A 19,867-nucleotide genomic window follows, 5' to 3' on the forward strand; every position below is an offset into this window, starting at 1 on the left:
AGTTACCAACTTTAGGCTCTCACTTATTTTCTAAAGCCACTGGATTTGACAATTCTAATAAGCTGTGCTTATTAACTTGTTGAATTGAAAGTTCAACACAGGATACTGACGATGGCATATCTACGACTATCCAGTTTAATATTTGTAAACTTGTAGTTCTGTTTCCAAATTTTGAAAGATTACTCTTTTTGGGGGGTTGCCCAGACCATCTGTATATTATCAGACATATATCCCTGCCTTATGCTACATCAGCTCAACATTCCAACTAATCTAATTCAGTCTTTATTCTACAAATCAGCAGTTTCCAAAGATCCCAAGATTGTTGTAGGATGTTTTTGGACCATGTATGAATGTGGCTTTTTATACACCTATGACGCAATGTCTATGGAGATTCTCAGTTATCCAGGTCATGGTGCTTTTACAAGAGGCAATTGGGCTTCCTTTGCTTTCCTTGTTTTACTTCAGTGAATAAACTTCTTGGATGATAAGCGAACCGTCTTCAAGGAAAAAGAAAAAAAAGGCCAGTTGCCTCTTGAAAAAGCACCTTTGGGACACCTGTGGCACGAGTAACGTCCTACGGCCTCCAATGCAAAAGTGTAATGCAATCCTAAAACATGATCGCCTAAACAGCAGACAGATTTGGATCAGAGGTGGGTTGCTCCCGGTTCAGCCCGAATCGGGCAAACTGGTAATAGCGGCGGTGGGAGGCTTCGCCCACCCGCCCCGACACTTCTGTGCATGCGCACACACAAGCGAACCGATAGAAAAAAAAATAGAAACCCACCACTGAGTTGGATATCTACTGTACATTGTGCCAGTAATTTGTGCCATTTTGTAAATGTGTTGGTTTATTGATTTTTGTCAAAACAGTGTCCCACTCTGCAATAATGACAGCAGTCAGCTGAAATATCAAACAAAGAATGAGACACACACAGTGGCAGGTCATAAGTAAAAACCCTGTTAATATAGAAGACTGAGGTGTTCTTATTCTGTGCCACAAAAGGATGTGCAGAAGCATGGTTTTACATGGAAGAAGTTCTGCAAGTTTCAAGTCACATGTATACAGGGGGACAAAGCACTATGAGGACTAGAGATAATTGTCAAAATATTCGAACAGTGAACACTAAAGCATTACAATTAGTTATAGGCTGGAATTAAGAGCATAATTAAGGAAAAGAACATGGGAGGAGGCTGGGACAAGATGAAGAAGCTCCATGGTACATCAAAGTTTCTGGTTTGGCTGAAAGTGGCTTTGGTGGGTGAAATCTAATTTGGGTTGGTTTCTTGAAGTCTTGCAGACTTTTTGCTTGTCTGTCTTCACTCTTGCATGAAACCTGTGCAAGAAAAGATTAAGCAAAAACTACTAAGCTGAGTGCAATATACATTATTAAAAACTTGTCCATTAAAAAAACTTAAGTCACGGAAGATTAGGTAGATAGGGCTTCACACAGATGCAAAGGTTCTTTTGACATAATAAACCAAACCAAAAAGAACAAGGTTGCATTCGCATGTAAAGTCAAGACAGTTGTTAGGTTGTTCAAAAAAAATTCAGTGCAAGAGCCATTTTGTGCATCAAACAGTTATTTTGAGGTAGCCTGTCCCAAATGGGCAGCTCTCAATCAAAAATTATATAGAATATATGTTATCCAAGTTGCCTTCTCCTATGCTGTGGGGTCTGCTTGCCTCTGTTCCCTATTGTTACCTTTTAAAATATTAAGTGGCTTTTGCAAAGACTTTATAAGTCTCTAATGCTTTTTCATTGAGCCTGAAAAGCTTATCCCTGGAACTACTCATTGCTCGGGGAAGTATAAAGAGTACACTGTCATTGTATACTGTCCAATTTTCTGGATGTAATTCCATGTTTTTGCCAAAAGTGACTTTGACAGAAGAACTTTCACCAAAAACACATCTTGTAAATTGCCGAGTGGTTAAGCCGACCCTATCTGGATAGAAAAAAATCCAGGTAATATCTAGATAGCAACAAAGATATAGAGAAAACTGTTTGAATGCAGTGCCATCTTGTGGTCAATGAGTATTTGAAAGGATACATCGGAATTAGACTTGTAATTCGACTCTAGGCAGAAACCATTAGAAGTATTTTACATTTTATTTACAAATTTGCCTGCTTCAGCTCTAGAGAATTCACGACCCCTCAATTTTGCTCGCTGGCAAGTTACTTACCAGAGCTGCTGCATCAGCAGTGTTCATCTAACCTACCTAAAAAGGGTAGGTTAGATGAACACGGAAGACCACTAATATCAGAGTCACACACTGTTCACGTCTGCTTCAACTTAAATCATACAAACAAATACATAAAAATAAATTGTATGAATGCTTGTTTATGTTTTTACCATATGTGAAGTTGCTTGAATATTTAAAATCTTGTAAACAGTAAAAAAAAAATCTATGTAAGAGAAAACTGAAGAATTTTTCTTTTCACCCCATTTAAAAGTTTTGAGTTTTGACCCCTCTTTCCTTACCTCATTCTGCATTCGGCAAGTAGTCTACGTCCCTCAAACCAGTGAATGGTTCCTTACTGAGTTCAATGGAATTATCTAGAATTAAAGAATAAGGAAAGTTGGTTTCCTGCAGAATCATTTAGCTCCCATCAGTTTGATGGGAACCCTATTCAGTTCGGTTTGAGTTTTCCTATAGCTGATAGAGCAGTGTTTCTCAACCTTGGTGACTTTAAGTCCTGTGGACTTCAACTCCCAGAATCCCCCAGCCAGCATAGCTGGGGGATTCTGGGAGTTGAAGTCCACAGGACTTAAAGTCACCAAGGTTAAGAAACACTGTGATAGAGGATACAAGCAAAGAATTCGCTACCTGATTGCTCAACTTTGATAATAGGGAGATGTAATGTTAAAGCAAGAAGGAAAATTCAAAACTAAAGGAACCAGAAGGGGGAAAATACAGAACTAGATTTGTCCTTTTCTAACGTCCAAAAATTGTTCATGAAAGAAGGGGGAATTGGAAGAGGCTTTTCTTCTTATAGTGCAGCATAAAATGTAATCAAGAAAAGATGTAGGAATATCAAATTTCCATTACAATAATCTTGTGGTTGTCGGCAGAGATAGCCATTCCTAATCAAGAGGAAACAAAAATGATTTTTAAAAAAATATGCATCATGATATAACAATGCAGGCATCACCTTTTTATGTTTGTGTTGCATGTCACACACAAGTACATAATTTGAATCACAATATTGTAACAAACTTTTCATTACTTTTGTCCCTTTCCCCTGCAGATGCTTCTGGTTGTTATAAGTTGCACTTAGAAGATTTTGGGCAGATGAAAGTTTTAATATGAAAAAGTAACATAAAGTAATAGAATGCCTCATACAGGCAGCCTTTTAACACACACAAACACAGAGAGAGAGAGAGAGGGAGGGAGGGAGGGAGGGAGGGAGGGAGGGAGGGAGGGAGGGAGGGAGAAGTATTTTATATAGTGTTTGGGTGAAATAAACATTACATTGTACTACATTACTATTCCCTCAAAGCAATAGGAAATTAAATTCAACTGTTGAAGGGAGTTCCCAGACTGTATGGAAATGCTAGAGGGGCTACATATGCATTTGGAGACTAAGACTGACTCCCCTTTATGGAAGTATGTAATAGAGTACGGTTTACTTTCTTATGCCTCTTTTGAATTATATGACTCATCAGCATTTCTAGTTCATTATTTAAATAGCCATGATAGGTACATGAATTTTCTTCTGATAGCCTGAATTTAATTTGGAATATGACACAGGCATTATCACTAGGTTACAGAAAGGATAAAAATGGATGATTTTTTTAAAAAAAAATTTAAAATCAGATTTAAAAAAAATTAAATTGGGTTTTTATTTAAATCAGATTTTTTAAAATTAAATTTATTTTAATAAATGCTTTTGGAGTTAAAAATCTATCTAAAGATAGTTTTCTATTTAAGATATATTAATAACTTAGTGTATTCAGCATGAAATGGAGCTTAGTTTATGTAGCATGAGGCTGTATATTCTGCAATATTGGGACTGTCGGTGAGTCAACAGCAGGTCAGAGGAGAAGCCGCTGTGGCAGAGAAATTACGGTTGCTCTTTAAAAATTATGATTTAAATCGAGCTGATTTAAATCAAGCCTTTTTACTAGTGATTTAAATCATGATTTAAATCGACTTGATTTAAATCAAATCCACTCTGCTAGGTTAGACCCAAAGCCTGTCTGATCCAGTTTCCTGTCCATAAATGAGGACCATAGCCCCTTTTCTGCTTATCTACAAACACCTCCACAGCTAGAGGGAGGAAACAGCTATTTCTAGGAGCAGGTAGAAGAATTGCTTGTACCTCACTTTTCACTTTTTCACTTTGGACATTCTTGTGTCCAATCGCACTTAGCATTCTTAGTTCACACCTACCTGGCTCTATGGTCCTTTTGCCCATCAGTCCAACGAAGAAATCATGCATGTCTCCTATGGAAATATTAAAGTTTATTAGACAAAACAGTTTTCAACCAACTGGGGAAAAAGCAACAGTCTTGAGTTAACGTAGCGCTTGTAAATCACCTGGTAGGCTTATTTACTGCATTCTGAATTTCAGAGATAATTCTGAATCTGGCACGTTGGTATTAAACACATGTTTGTATATAACAGTCCACTTCTACCTGTATTAAATATGTTTCTAGAATGGGCTGTTAATTAACAAACTAGAATATTTATTTTATTGCAAAGTATTGGGGATGAATAGAAGTGTCACTCAGAGACATCATCTGAACTATTTTTGGCTCAAGGCGTGTCACAATCCTATCTTAGCTTCTGCAGTAATTCAATCAATAAAATAAGTGGAACTGAATGCAGATTGCTTCAATCATTTAATTAAAAAGAGAGTTGTTTTATGTTGGGGGACTAATTTTGTATTTAATATTGTAAACCTACACATATTGTAAGTCACAGGGGTGTCAAACTGGTGGCCCATAGGCCGGATGCATCCCGTACAGGCTACGCCTACCCCAGCTCCACAAAAGGAAAAGCGTTGCGATATGTCATGTGACAGCAATGTGGCACGGCTAGTTTGACACCTATTCTTTAAGAGGCAAATAAGCTGAATGGAACTAAATGTAACTTAGAATTAGAACAAAAGAATAAGGCTAGAAAAATCCTTTGTCCTGGTTGGTACATTCTGATGTCAAGGCCCTTGGACTTATCCAGGTGCCATGCTGTCTACAGCTAATCGCGGTCATGTTTTCCTATCTCCTTTCATGAACATCTTCGCATTTTAATAATATTAGAGGTGTAGCTGTGGAAACATCTAAAGAGAGATTCGTAATTCCATTCCATGTGAACGTTTTTAGTCCCATAATGCACACATTTCTCAGAAAAAGTCAGTTCAAATATTAATGTTAATATTGATGCTATTTTTGAAACATTTTTCCAAACATTTTTTCATAGTTGTCATAGTTCAAATTCAGATCTGTGTACACTCTGTAGATATTATTATATGTATTTTTTTCTTAAAGATATGCAATTTTGTATGTGTACATTAAATTGTGACACACACATTACAAAAATGTCTGGCAAAAATGGATTTTGCTGTGCAGATAAGTCTCTTTTGTAAACTGGAAAATCAGAAATGTACTTAATAATCTAAAAATCCTCCTGAACTGAAGACTTACTATGCTGACTTAATGCCTTCTTTTTTCAACCCTATATCTTATTCTCTACATTATCCTCCATTGGACCTAGCTAAGAATGAGAAAGAATTCTTGCATCTGTCATTCTAAGACTTGAATTCTGTACTCAAACTGTAGTGTGGCTGGAAATCTTAACCTCAGTAAATGGTAGAAGGGTGAAAAGTGAAACAGAAAATTCCTAAACTCAGAGCGGGCTAGAGATAGCGCAAAGCTGGTTTGTTTTGAAAGAGGAGGTGTGCCTTTAAAATAGCGCCAAACTCATTTTCTCTTCAATTCAAATGGTGCCTTTATCTTACTACATGGCTGAAGTTATCCTTCCATCTTATCCAGGGGTAGGTTGCTGCCAGTTTTACTACCTGTTCGCAACCCGTGCGCAACATGCGCTGTTCAATGTAAATTGTTGTTTGCATATGCGTAGAGCAATTTACAATGAATGTGCACACACAGTCACTAAAAACCAAAATGGTGGCGGCCCAGCAGCAGCGAGGGAACCGGTTCGGGGACGTGGCAGGCCTGGGTCACTGCCGGTTCTGCGACCCAGGCCTGAATTCTACCGGTTCGGCTGAACCAAGCCAAACTGGGAACAACCCACCTCTCATCTTATCTTTCTTTCCAGTGATGGACCTGTACTACTAAAGTTTATTCAATCAGAAACAATAATAGAGAAAGCAGTGTTTATTGCACAGATCAACTGATCAACTTACGTTTCTGGGAAGAGGCAAGGGTCTGGGGATCTGGAAAAAAAATACAAAGCAGAAGGCTTAACTGCACCACAACCATATCCCTTTCCAGATTTTAATGTAGAATGGAACACAGATACACACTGCAAGTTATCATAAATTTTCCAACATTTTTGTTTTCTTCCCAATCTCTGTTCCTATTTTAATTCTCTCCACTTCTACTCTCTTTCCATTCTCTTATTTTCACTTACTCCTTTTGAACAGATCGAGTTGACAACATTTACCTGATCACAAACCAAGCTTAGCATATTTAAAATAGAAGAAACTATTTCTAAAGTGAACCCAGTCCTTGGAGTAAATGATCTACCGCTGAAAATTTGCTCCATTTTTAACCCCTCCCATCCTGGGTTAACGTGTACAGGTAGTCTTTGACTTGACAACCACAATTAAGCCCAATTTTTCCGTTGCTAAGCAAAGCAGTTATTAAGTGAGTTTTGTCCTATTTTATGACCCTTTTGCCACAGTTGTTAAGTGGATAACTTTTAACCCTAACCCTTCAGTTGTTAATGCAGCCATGCAGTCACATTAAGCGAATCTGGCTTCCCCCGTTGATTTTGCTTGTTGGAAGCCGGCTGGGAAGCTACAAAAGGTGATCAACTGATCCAGGGACCAAGCAAGTGTTATAAATACATCCCAGTTGCCAAGCATCACGTGATCATGGGGATACTGCAACGGTAAGTGGGAAGACCGGTGGTAAATCACTTTTTTCAGTGCTGTTGTACTTCAAACAGTCATTAAACAAATGGTTGCAATTCAAGGACTATTATATACACATTACATAAAGTTATATTTAAAGCTGCCGGGAATAACCTTATTAAGCTCTAAAAGTAATGAGATTTGTTTGTCAAAGTAATAATATGGTGGGCACTAAGACTTTAGAAATAATAAGGATTCCTTTTCTACACATTTGCCTCTTTATCTATTTATTATACATTTATCATTTTTCTCTCTGTTTTTTGTATTATAACCCCTTGTGTATTTAAACTGCTGGTCAATCTATGATTTCAGAATGATATATATTGAAATAAATGAGCTTTAAATTTGAGGGATTAAAATATTGACACTATCATAAAGATTTCAAAACAAGAAGAGGAACATTATTTTGTAGTTGCATACATTGCATTCTGTAGTCCTCTTAGAAATATTCACAACCCTTTTGGGGAACTCTCCCGTTTCAGAAAAAATTCATACCATTGTAACCTGCTTCTACGACGACTTGTTGAATTGCCTAGTTGTACGTTTTGGGGTTTCACTGAAAATCTCTCCCTCATGTAATCTGAGGTTGTGAAGGAAATACTCATATTCCATTCAAAAACATGTACAGACTATCTTGTTGCTAAAATTACATGCTATTGTAAGGCTGACTTAGGGACGCAGTGGCTCAGTGGCTACGACACTGAGCCTGTCAATCAGAAAGATCGGCAGTTCAACAGTTCGAATCCCTAGCACCGCGTAACCAAGTGAGCTCCCGTTACTTATCCCAGCTTCTGCCAACCTAGCAGTTTGAAAATATGTAAAAAGTGCAAGTAGAAAAATAGGAACCACCTTTGGTGGGAAGGTAACAGCGTTCCGTGCACCTTTGGCATTTAGTCATGCCGGCCACATGACCACAGAGACATCTTCGGACAGCGCTGGTTCTTCAGCTTTGAAACGGAAATGAGCACTGCCCCCTAAAGTCGGAAATGACTAGCACATATGTGTGAGGGGAACCTTTACTTTTACCTTATAAGGCTGAACTCTTAAAACATAGACAAAAACCTTTCAACTTATCAAACATTATTGAATTGCTTTGGGGCTGTTTTCTTAGTGATACTTACTGATTTCTTCTTTGCCTGACAGCCTGAGCAGTGCCTCATAGGATATCCCTTGGCCACCATACAATCGTCGGAGCAAGGATAGTGGCAGCTTATAGAGTTCTGGGTTCTTCTGTTGAAATGAAAAAACAACATGACATCAATCAAAGTTGATATAGCTATCCATAAGCTAATATTTCCCTTGTCCTCAACATTCTATTTCCATCTTGACTTTATCTCTTATGCAAGCACATCCTTTTGCAATAAGTATTTTCAATGCATAATTTGTCATAATCTTTATCGCGCAGGTAGCAAAATAATAGTTGAAAGTGCCTAATGCAACCTCTCAGATCCTCTAGATTAATTATTTGAAGCTAAGCCCAATGGAGGACAAAAAAAAAGTAAATGCTATCTTGCTTCATTTATTCAGTAAAATAAACACATAGTAAACTTCTTTAATGCAATATGTAGTTGCTAAACAAAGAATCACATCCTCATTCCAGGAAATTACCAAACTCTTGCCTTTAATTTAAGTTGCTGATTGTCAACTTGAAAGCCCTACGTGACTTAAGACCAGGACAGAAGTGGTATTCAGCAGGTTCTGACCAGTTCTGGAGAACCAGTAGCAGAAACTTTTGAGTAGTTTGGAGAACTAGTAAATACCACCTTTGACTGGCCCCGCCCCCATCTATTCTCTGCCTCCCGAGTCCCAGCTGATTGGGAGCGAATGGAGATTTTGCAGTAACCTTCCCCTGCAGTGGGGAGGGAATGGGGATTTTACAGTATCCTTCCCCTGCCATGTCCACCAAGCCACAGCTACAGAACCAATAGTAAGAAAAAATTTGAATTCCACCACTGGACCAGGTTATTTGAAAGATTATCTTTTCCCAATTACAACTACCCAAACCACCGGAGGATGGAGGCAATGAATGTTAGGAGACCTCCTCTCCTAAGGAGGTCCATTTAGTAGGGCCAAGAAGAAGGGTGGCTCCCTCACTGTGGATCATCATCACCACAGAGATAAATTGCCCTCCACTTTAACAATCTTTCATAAGGCCCCAAAGGACCTGTTTTTGCCAATAGGCCTGGGGACCCCAGAGTGGGATGGCACCCATCAAATGGCTCACTTGATTGTTGTGGGAGGGGTATTTATTTATTGTTTTGTATTGAGCGTTTAGCCGTATATGCCATCCAGACACTGAGAATCAATTTATCAGTCATATTAATTTCCTTAAATAGGCTTCTCTCCAGCCTATGCCCCAAATTTTTCCAGCATTCAAATGTTCTATGTACACTATTTTTTATCCCTGAAGAAAAGGTATAAAATGATACCCTCACATCTCTCATTAAGATTTATTGATTTGATCCTGAACTTTATAAAAAGAGCTTTGTTTCCACCCCATTCCCTATGTTTTGTCATATCTTGTAAATACACATTTTTGTGTCTCGCTTTGATTGACCCTCAAAATAATATTACCCACTATGGATTTTGGATATCATATGATAAATTGCATTTTGTTTGCATAGTTCAAATCCCCCCCAAAAACATGGCCTTCCCTGCACTTGAACTTCTTCAGACTTGTTGAAATTTTGAATTCATCACCACCAATGAAAGGTTTGGGATGAAGGATATTTAGTCCAACACTCTTAGAAGGCACCCATTTTGGAGAAAGTCTTGAATTAGAAGATGACAAAAGAGCCAGAATCCCCATAGAGATAAATCACTGCTATTGTTGTTCTAAAGATCTTACTGTTATCTCACATTCTGGAGATAAGTGTTGTGTTGGACTAGGGGGAAAATGTTTCAGAATGATAAGTAGCAAGAAAAGCTATGAGATTCCTCAACGGGTGAAGTGAGTCAAGAGACTAACCTCGATAGGGATATGAAGAAGCCATTATCTAGACAAAAAGTGCTGAAGCATTTTTTTTCCAAGTCTAGGACAAAGAGTTAACATTTAGAAGCAGTTCAGGCAGAAGCATCCCTAATTCACTGAACAATAAGGAGGAGAAGGTACAGCACATTCAGACCGGTAATATTCTGTTATTATAGCCAATTTCAGTCAAAGTAGTTTTAGCCTTCGTGTGGAGATGATTTCTTGGTCCGGTCTGGTGTCCCTAGTAGAGTTGACAGCAGGTGCTACAAAAATCAAATCCCACATAAGTACTATGAATTGAAGATCTAACCACTCAGGATAAACCATTGCCATCTCCTTGCCCCAGGATAAAAAATGGTCTGCTAGACATTTCCAGAGGACTTCACTTACTTCCTGCATCTTATTGTCCACCCACCGCTCTGAAAGTTTTTTTCTCTATCCCACTTCCAGATGCTCTGCGCAATTGAGGGACAATATGTTGTCATAAATGGGAGGGGTAACCTGAAATGGTCCATGTGGGGAAACTGTGGGTCCCAATGATTTTGTCAGTCTCAGTGCAGCCAGGAAACTACCCTCTATTTCTCCTAGAGGAATCAAAACCCAGCCATTTTTAAAAATTTCTAAGTGGATTGATCACCAGTCAATTAGTCAACCCAGAGCCATGTTGCCTGGCATGCATGGCGTTGCCTGTTTCTCTCCTGGATTTCTTGCACGCAGGCACGCACGACAATCAGCTGGCTTTTGTCCATGTGGCAGTGCTGGAAACTGAAAGAGTTGGTCTTCCGGTTTCTGGCGTGCACATGCACACCAGAAACCGGAAGATCAACTGGCCAGTGCACATACACACACCGAAAACTGGAAGTTCCTTTCCCGGCACCCGCATGTCCCTTGGGCAGCTCCTCTTCAAGGGTGTGGCCCCGACGAGAGAGAGCGCAACACACACACATACGCAGTCCCTCTTCAGCACTTGGTGGCGAAAAGGCTCGCCACCACTGAATTAGAGAATGCAAAATTCTGCAATTGACCGACTTATCCCTGGTTTAATAGGAAGTGTAACAAAGGATTTCTCTCTTTTATTTCTGACAGGGCACTTCCAGTGGCCATACGTTTCCATATGTTTTGGCTCCTCACTTGTTCTCCTCACCTAATATTCTGAGAATAGAACCCCAATTCCCACAACTAAACCCCCTTCTCAAATTCCAGGCCTCGAAATCTTCATGTGAGTATTAAGATCCATCTGTCTTTGACTATCCTTTGTGAGAAGTAGCTACCAGTATACTGACAATGCTAGCTAAACAAGTAATGTCTCTAAACCCTAATGAAATCTCTCCCTTCCGATGCCAATTCCATTCTAATTCCAGGTAAGAGCAGATTTTTACTTTAAAAAGCTGCCAATTACCTCTCCTTATACAATATGTTAATCAGCCTAGGAGAAGAAAAGGGAGAGAACACTACTTTAATTTGGGGGTGGCTGCTGCAGTAAGTAAAGCAATTTGAAGGAGGGGACAGAGCAAAGTGTGTCCAAATTGCAAGAACATCCAAAAATAAGGAATTGCTTTGTTAAGAGCGGTAACGCTATGGTAATTTGAGTCCTATTTTGGACTGCACAGAAGTAACAAGAAGAGATTATGATGGCTGAGGACAGAACTGGATTTCTCGAAGCTTTTTATCCTCAGCGGATCTAATTCAGAAGGGATTTGACAAAAGACGCTACTTAAGACTCCTTGCAAGCCTTGCCCCCAAAAGCAATTTACACTGCATAAAGCCCCCCCCCTTTTTTTTTAACAGAAATGGGAGGAGGGAGAAAACTGTATCTCATCCTCTATTGAACTTCCTCTTTTTATACCTACGAATAAATGTCCCTTTTGTATCAGATTAGATTCTGGCCCACCTACAAGATGACAGATTTGGAACACAGAAAGTTAATGTGAATTTTAGTTTATTCTGTCAGGGAGTATTGAATTCAATATAAATACATGGCAGGCCTTAAGTGTGGTCTGTGAATATTGTAGAGGTAATCCTTTACTTATAACAGTCTGTTTAGTGACTGTTTGAAGTTACAATGGCATTGAAAAAGATAACTTATGACCATTTTTTAAAGGTGGCACAGTGATTAGAATGCAGTACTGCAGACTACTTCTGCTGACTGCCGGCTGCCCGCAATTTGGCAATTCAAATCTCACCAGGCTCAAGGTTAACTCAGCCTTCCTTCCTTCCGAGGTGAGTAAAATGAGGACCCAGATTGTTGCAGGCAATAGCTTATTCTGTAAACCACTTGGAGAGGGCTGTAAAAGCAATAGGAAGTGGTATATAAGTCTAAGTCTTATTGCTATTTTTTGCACTTACAACCATTGCAGAATCCCCCTGGCCATGTGATCAAAATTCGGATGGTTGCATCTGGCATGTATTAATGATGGTTGGTGTGTTCTGGGGTCATGTGATCACCTTTTGCAACCTTTTGACAAACTACAGTGATTCACTTAACATTTGTGCCAAGAAAGGTGATAAAATGGGGCAAAACTCACTTACTTAGCAACAGAAATTTGGGGCTCAATTTTTGTCATAAGTTGAGGACTACCTATAGACTGAAGAAATTTCAGAGTGGTCTGCCCCATCAGATTTTGCAGGATGGGAAGAGGAACATTTTTTTTTTAAAGTCTCCTTGCTAAAATAAATATCAAGATATTCTAAAAAAAGAAGGCCAAATCTCTGTTTAATGAGCTATTCTGTAGATTGTTAAAGTGACATTCAGGAGGAGCATTCCAAGGAAATGTTTGAAAAATAGAGGGACTCAAGGGAGCCCCTTATTAGCAATAGAAATAGCACTTAGACTTATGTACCGCTTCACATTGCTTGTACAGCCCTCTCTAAGCTGTTTACAGAGTCAGCCTATTGCCCCCTTGGAAGGATGAGTCAACCTTGAGCCTGTGAGATTTGAACTGCCGAACTGCAGCTAGCAATCAGCTGAAGTAGCCTGCAGTACTGCACTCTAACCATTGGGCCACCTCAGTTTATTAATTTGCTGAGGATTACCAGAGTCCTGTATTTAAAAACTACAGTAGTTAAAATATAGCTATAAACTGAGGAAGAGCTGAGAGAAGGCAAACATAGATATTCCATTACCTGGTGGCATCAACACATTTGTGTTAGTACATCTCAGTTAAATAAATTCAAGATGAACAACAAAAAAACATAAGCAACAGGAAGATTAACTATCTTGTCAATAATGGACAAAAGGATAGACACAACAACATACCTATCATGTAGTACAATTATATACAGGCTATGAGAAACAGTTTGGTGTAGAGATTAAGGCATCAGGCTAGAAGATGGGAGATCGTGAGTTCTAGTCCCACCTCAAGCACAAAGCCAGCTGGGTGACCTTAGGCCAGTCACTTTCTCTCAGCCCTAGAAAGGAGGTAATGGTAAGCTATTTCTGGATAACCCTTGCCAAGAAAACTATAGGGACTTGTTCAGGCAGCCTCTGAGAATCAGGCACGATTGAACAGAAGGAAAAATAGTAGCTGTACACAACAAAAGCAACTGTTGTATCTCTTCTTATCCTGTCCATACTCAAAGCTAACAGATTTATTTGTTGTGCCAGTGCCACATTGCGTTTTGCACATTTGCATTCAGTCATGTTAACATTTCTTTCTGCTTAATCTTAATGATATAATCTTACTTTCTTAAATTCACTTTAAAATATTATTTAAATAAAAGTTTGTTGAAATTAAACAATACTGTAGCGTAACTTAAAAAACCAAAAAGCTCTCTCCCAGAAAAATTATACAGAGATTTTATTTTCAATTTAAATGCTGTTTGGGAACAGATTTCTATGAACAGACATTTTTTTGAAACTAAAATCAGTATTTCTGTCCTCAAAAGGCATATAGATGATAGATAGATAGATGATAGATAGAGAGAGAGAGAGAGAGAGAGAGAGAGAGAGAGAGAGAGAGAGAGAGAGAGAGAGAGAGAGAGAGAGAGAGAGAGAGAGAGAGAGAGAGAGAGAGAGAGAGAGAGAGAGAGAGAGAGAGAGAGAGAGAGAGAGAGAGAGAGAGAGAGAGAGAGAGATGATAGATAGAGAGATAGAGAGATAGAGATATGATATAGATATAGTGAAGTTAGGAATTATTTTGTTAATAGTATTGAAAGAGTGGTGATGAAATGTAAGTAAAATGATCCTTAACTTCAAAGTTCTTAACTTGAAATTATCTGTTGTGTTAATTTCTCCTAGTACTATTTCCTACAGTTTTAAGTCCCATTCATCCAAAGATTTTTCTGCTTCCTCAAGACTTTCTTCTCAACCTCTTGAAGAAACATCTAAAAAGTGGGGAGGGGAGTCAAAATCAGCCCAAAACTAACAATTCGAGACATGGGGGGAGATATTTAGTGGGGTTGTTGGATAATGTAATCTTGAAGAACTAAAAAAGCCACAAATAGGGTGCTTTATAGAGCACTGCTAAGATTTTCTGTACATATAAAACCATTACATTGAAACCAGACTTATTAAATGTGAATTTAAACTACTTTTCCTACCTTGTTCTTGAGCAATTAACAGATTGGCAGTTGCTTAATCTTGTCAATCCATTTTCTTTTTTAAAAAGATAATTAAAAAAATAAAACCTGAGACTAAGGAGAAATATCAGAAAAGCTAGTCCAAACTCTACAGTGCCTGTTGATTGTGTGAAAGTAGAACCAGTTTTGTTTTTTGGTTCAAAAGTTTTATTTTCTTTTAAAACAAACATTTCATCATTCCTCAATCAATAAGACATCGGAGTACAATTTTTGTGTGTGTCAAAATAGTTCTAGTCTACCACTAAATTCTTGTCTAGCCTAATGTATACCCCTCCCTCCCTCCCCCCTCCCCCCAACCCCTCTCCTCCTTCCCCCTCCCCGACTTCCCAGAACTCGTACACTGTATGGGTTTTTAACAAACACAGTCTAAAATCTATTGAGAAAAAAGAAATAAAGAAGTTAATGACATCTCTACATTGATCTTAGCTTCTTCTTGCTGAGCTAACTTTAAACAATTTAAATCATTTCTGATCTTAAGCATAGGCTAACTGGAATTTCTTGGTCCCGTATTTATTTTGTATATAGTCAATCCATTTTTTCCAGTCTCGTTTATATCTCTCATTTGAGTGATCTTTAAGATATGCCGATATTTTAGCCATCTCGGCTAAGTTTGTAACTTTCAATGTCCATTCTTGAATTGTAGGCAAGTCTTCCTTCTTCCAGTATTGCGCCACCAACAGTCTTGCTGCTGTTATTAGGTGCAGAGTCAAGTTAGTCTCTACCACTGTAAAGTCAGTACATATACCTAGTAAGAATAACTGAGGAGTAAACTTTATCCTTCTTTTAAAGATATTTTGCATGATCCACCATATTTTTATCCAAAATGCCTTAACCTTTTGGCAGGTCCACCATATATAAAAATATGTAGCATCGAGAGAACATTTAGGCTGTACATTCGGATACATAGAAGCCAACTTTTTAGGATCTAAATGCCATCTATAGAACATCTTATAAAAATTTTCTCTCAAGTTTTGAGCTTGTGTAAATTTCACATTTGTTACCCATATTCTTTCCCATGTATCCATGTATCTTTTCTTAAGTATACAACTATACCATTCTTCTTTTCCATAGCGGAAGCTACAAAATGTTGACCAAGTTTTGAGTTAATCAGATATTTTTGATCAGTTGATTTAATATGAGTTTCTTGCAAACAAATTATGTCATTCTTAAACTGTTTGAGATAGTGAAATATTTTCTTTCTCTTCTGTGGAGAATTCAGTCCATTGACATTCCATGTTAAGATCTTAGTTGTCATCTTTGGTTGGCTGAAGCTTTTTTAGAGCATCCTGCATGGCCTGTTTAACCTTAAGCCTAGCTCCTCCCACTGCTTCCAGACTTGTTACTGTAGCTCCTTGATCGATGGCCGGTGATTGTTGAGGTTGTTGCCTTTTAGCTTTTTTCTCCATTCGTCTAGTAATCATACGGCTAGGTCTTTGTTCCATAACACCTTGCGCTTCTAGAAGAGAAAGATGCTCCATCTTATCTGATAGTTGTGTAGTTTGCTGTCTGTCCTGTCCTTCTTGTGGTCTTTCTCCAGGTCCAGATGATGCAGGATATCCAGCCTTCAAAATATTATGGTAAAAATCTCGGGCTTTCCATACAGAGTTGAGACGATATCTTTGCCTATCAAATGTAAGTATAATACCAAATGGTGCGTCCCATCTATACTGTATCTGACGGTTTCTGAGTTCTTCGACTAAAAAAGCGTAGTCTCTCCTGGCTCTTAACATTTGAGGTAGTATCTCTTTCAAAACAATCAGGTCTTGACCACCAATTTGGAGCTTAGTGTTATAAGACTCTTGTAGTATCATGTTTCTGAGCTCTCTTGTAGTGAAATATATAACGATGTCTCGAGGAAGCTGTTTCTGCTTTGCCACCCAAACTTTGCGATAAACTTTGTCGATCTGCCAGTCAAGCTTAGTCCCTGGTCTTCCCACCAGACGGTCAAAGGCTTCTGATAGGATCTGTTTCAGGTTCTCCTGTTTTTCCTCATGCAGCCCCCTTACTCTTAATGCCAGTTCCATTTGTATCATAATAATTTCTTTTGCAGCATTCTCAACTTTTTGTTCCACCACCTCTGTTTTCAATGTCAAGTTGGTATTAGCCTCATTAAGATCCTCTAGACTATCTTCAATTCCGGAAACATGTTCTGTCAATACAGTTACAAGTCCCAGCATTTCATCTTTAATTTCAACAACCCTGGCATCGATTTTATCATACAACTCCTGTTTAAGTTCTTTTATTTCCCCTTTTATTTCTTTTATTTCTTCTTTTCCCTCCTGTTTTATCTCCTGTTTTATCTCCTCTTTAAGATCAAAAATATGGAACGCTTCACGAATTTGCGTGTCATCCTTGCGCAGGGGCCATGCTAATCTTCTCTGTATCGTTCCAATTTTAGTATATGTGCTGCCGAAGTTTTGTTTTTAATTAACTTCTTCACATCTAATTTCAAAGGTAGGAAAATAACTGAGCCAGTTCCAGATCATTTCCTTCCCTCCAGAGGGGAATAGTATTGGCTACAAGGTTTTTTGCATTATGTATTAATACAACACCATACAATAGCAGAGTTGGAAGGGACCTTGGATGTCTTCTAGTCCAACCCTCTGCCTAGGCAGGAAACCCTATACCGTTTCAGACAAATGGCCATGCAACATCTTCTTAAAGACTTCCAGTGCTGGGGCATTCACAACTTCTGGAGGCAAGCTGTTCTACTGATTAATTGTTCTGTCAGGAAATTTCTCCTCAGTTCTAAGTTGCTTCTCTCCTTGATTAGTTTCCACCCATTGCTTCTTGTTCTATCCTCAGGTGCCTTGGAAAATAGTTTGACTCCCTCTTCTTTGTGGCAACCCCTGAGATATTGGAACACTGCTATCATGTCTCCCCTAGTCTTCTTTCTATTAGCAGGCCCTTTCATCTTCCATCTAGGTTGACTCAGCCTTCCATCCTTCCGAGGTGGGTGAAATGAGGACCCAGACTGGGGGGCAATATGCTGACTCTGTAAACCGCTTAGAGAGGGCTGAAAGCCCTATGAAGCGGTATATAAGTCTAACCGCTATTGCTATTGCTATCACTGTAGCTTCATCAGGAGCTTCATCAGGAACAATAGGTGAATAGTAGTAACAGAGCTGCCCATCACTGCAACGAGGGAGCACTCAGCTCTACACTGATAGTCCTCAACTTACAACCATTCATTTAGTGACTATTCAAAGTTACAACAGCACTGAAAGGAAATGACTGATGACCGGTCCTTGGGCTTACTACCATTGTAGCAACCCCCCCCTCCAAGAACATATGATCAAAATTCAGGCACTTGGCAACCCACATGTATTTATGATGGCTGCAGCGTCACCATTTGCAGCCTTCCCAGCCAGATTCCCACAAACAAAGTTGACGCGGGGCGTGGCCTTTGCTTAACGACTATATGATTCACTTAACTCCTATAGTGATTTGCTTAACAACCGTGGCAAAAAAACTCACTTAACAAATGCCTTGCTTAGCAATAGAAATTCTGGTCCCAATTGTGGTCGTACGGGTATGTCTTCCTCCATCTGTAGACAAGTTTCATTCTATAGTCCCTCTGAGACATCCTCCCGAACTACAGTATACCAGTGCAATTTTATATGTAGATTTAAAGCAGATGGGCCACAGGAATTAATTTATTTATTTTTGTTCTCTAGCAAACTGCCACACCATATATTTCAGTTTATCTCACCTTTGTTTGCACTCCGCTGGGCATCTGTTGCTCCAGAGACTCAATACAGTAACCACGACATAGCTTTGCCACTAATAAGGACAGCAGCACTGTCAGAACAAGGGAACACTTCATTGTGGCGGGGGTTTCACCTGAGGGAGGAAAAAATTGGAAAGGGGACAAAAACACAATTAAAGGGTGCAGGGGAATTCAGAAATAGATAGTGGAAAGCGGGAAAGTCAACACAGAAAAGAAAACTGCAGGTGCAAGGAAATATCAACCATTCTATCTTTTGTGATGGTATAAAATTAAGCTATTGTTTTTAGAAAATTAATTAATTCATCCCCTATCATGAGATTTCAGCTACAGAACAGAACTTAAGTCACTTACTTTCTGAAAATAGGAAAGCAAAGTCTAAGTATTAAGAACACGTACTTTCCATTCTCTATTTAGTGAACATGTTCATCAAATGTACATCAGTGAACACAAGTATTTTTTAAAAAGCAAATATTGAGGGGTTTACATTTATCTTTTTGTACTTCTCTATATGCAGCAGATTAACAATAAATGTTTTTGCTTTCTTCTAAGTTCAGGATTTTATTTTGTTTTGGTTGTTTTAGTTCTACTCTAAGTTAGATTCATCTAAAGATAACTTCTTTTTCTTTCTTTATATATTAAGTAGTTCTAGTCTGTGTTTATTCCGGATGATATTGTATGACACGCGACCCAGAAAGAAAATTGCCTGTATTTCCAAAAAGTCTTAAATTCAATATTTACAAACCTGGGCTAATTATAGCATTAAAATCCCCATAAATAATTAAATCTACATTACTAGGTTCACATAAAATATCAATAACCCAGATTATTCCAATTTACCCTTTGTCTGGGAAGCCTATAAATACTAATACATATTAACATTCTCCCTTTAGATTTCAGTCTTAGCATTTGAATTTCATCTTTATAATAATTTCCAGGATTCTTTTCTTCTATTCTCACATCAAGATAATAACATTAGGCTCATTTAAACCCCGTTTCGCACACCTCATATTTTTTTTGGCTCTTCCTTGTCTATTTATAAAAACATGTGTAGCTAGATAATACTACCAGATTATTTCCTCTTAACTAAATTTCTTAGAGAAAAATCATATAATTTTGTAGAAAATGGAAAAAAAAATCCTACCTATGCATTTACTCAGTGATGTTCCAGGATGCATTTAATTATAGAAGTCGTCATGTTAGTTTTTTGTAAACATTGTTCATTATGTAATCACATTTTGAATTTGAAACAGATGAGTATTTTGCCTTATTCTCCTGCAGACTCCTGATATTGTGTTGGAATATGACATATCTGGTTTTTGGTCACTTCGGTTTTTGTTCTTTGTTTAGTTTTTTAATTGTTTGAATCATCCTCTAGCCATTTCATATATTCAATTACGTTTAAAATTTAAAATTGAATATCTTTGTAAACATAATTATTTTTAACCCCAGGGATATTTGGTGTAAACCTGTGTGTTACATCCTAAGGTTC

The 19,867-nt window shown here is 38.3% G+C and overlaps 1 protein-coding gene and 1 non-coding gene across 3 annotated transcripts in view; both read right to left on the bottom strand.

Annotated features, from left to right (window-relative positions):
• Positions 1 to 830: 830 nt before the first annotated feature.
• TAC3 (tachykinin precursor 3) overlaps positions 831 to 19,867 on the bottom strand; it is a 28,459-nt gene continuing 9,422 nt past the window's right edge. For both annotated transcript variants that reach the window (XM_087707877.1, XM_087707876.1), the window contains 6 exons: positions 18,361 to 18,491; positions 8,221 to 8,329; positions 6,368 to 6,397; positions 4,393 to 4,446; positions 2,481 to 2,555; positions 831 to 1,334 (listed from right to left, as the gene is read on the bottom strand). In XM_087707877.1, coding sequence (XP_087564003.1) covers positions 2,482 to 2,555; positions 4,393 to 4,446; positions 6,368 to 6,397; positions 8,221 to 8,329; positions 18,361 to 18,474 — 381 coding nt within the window. In that variant the 5' untranslated portion in view covers positions 18,475 to 18,491 and the 3' untranslated portion in view covers positions 831 to 1,334; position 2,481. The remainder of the gene's footprint in view (positions 1,335 to 2,480; positions 2,556 to 4,392; positions 4,447 to 6,367; positions 6,398 to 8,220; positions 8,330 to 18,360; positions 18,492 to 19,867) is intronic.
• LOC148048255 (U6 spliceosomal RNA) lies at positions 16,964 to 17,066 on the bottom strand. The gene has a single exon (XR_015696201.1). It is a non-coding gene; the product is annotated as a U6 spliceosomal RNA (small nuclear RNA).

Source organism: Thamnophis sirtalis, unplaced genomic scaffold (genome assembly GCF_051295495.1).
Source record: "Thamnophis sirtalis isolate CommonGarterSnake01/CBP01778 unplaced genomic scaffold, rThaSir2_p1.2 scaffold_3, whole genome shotgun sequence".
Taxonomy (NCBI): Eukaryota; Metazoa; Chordata; class Lepidosauria; order Squamata; family Natricidae; genus Thamnophis; species Thamnophis sirtalis.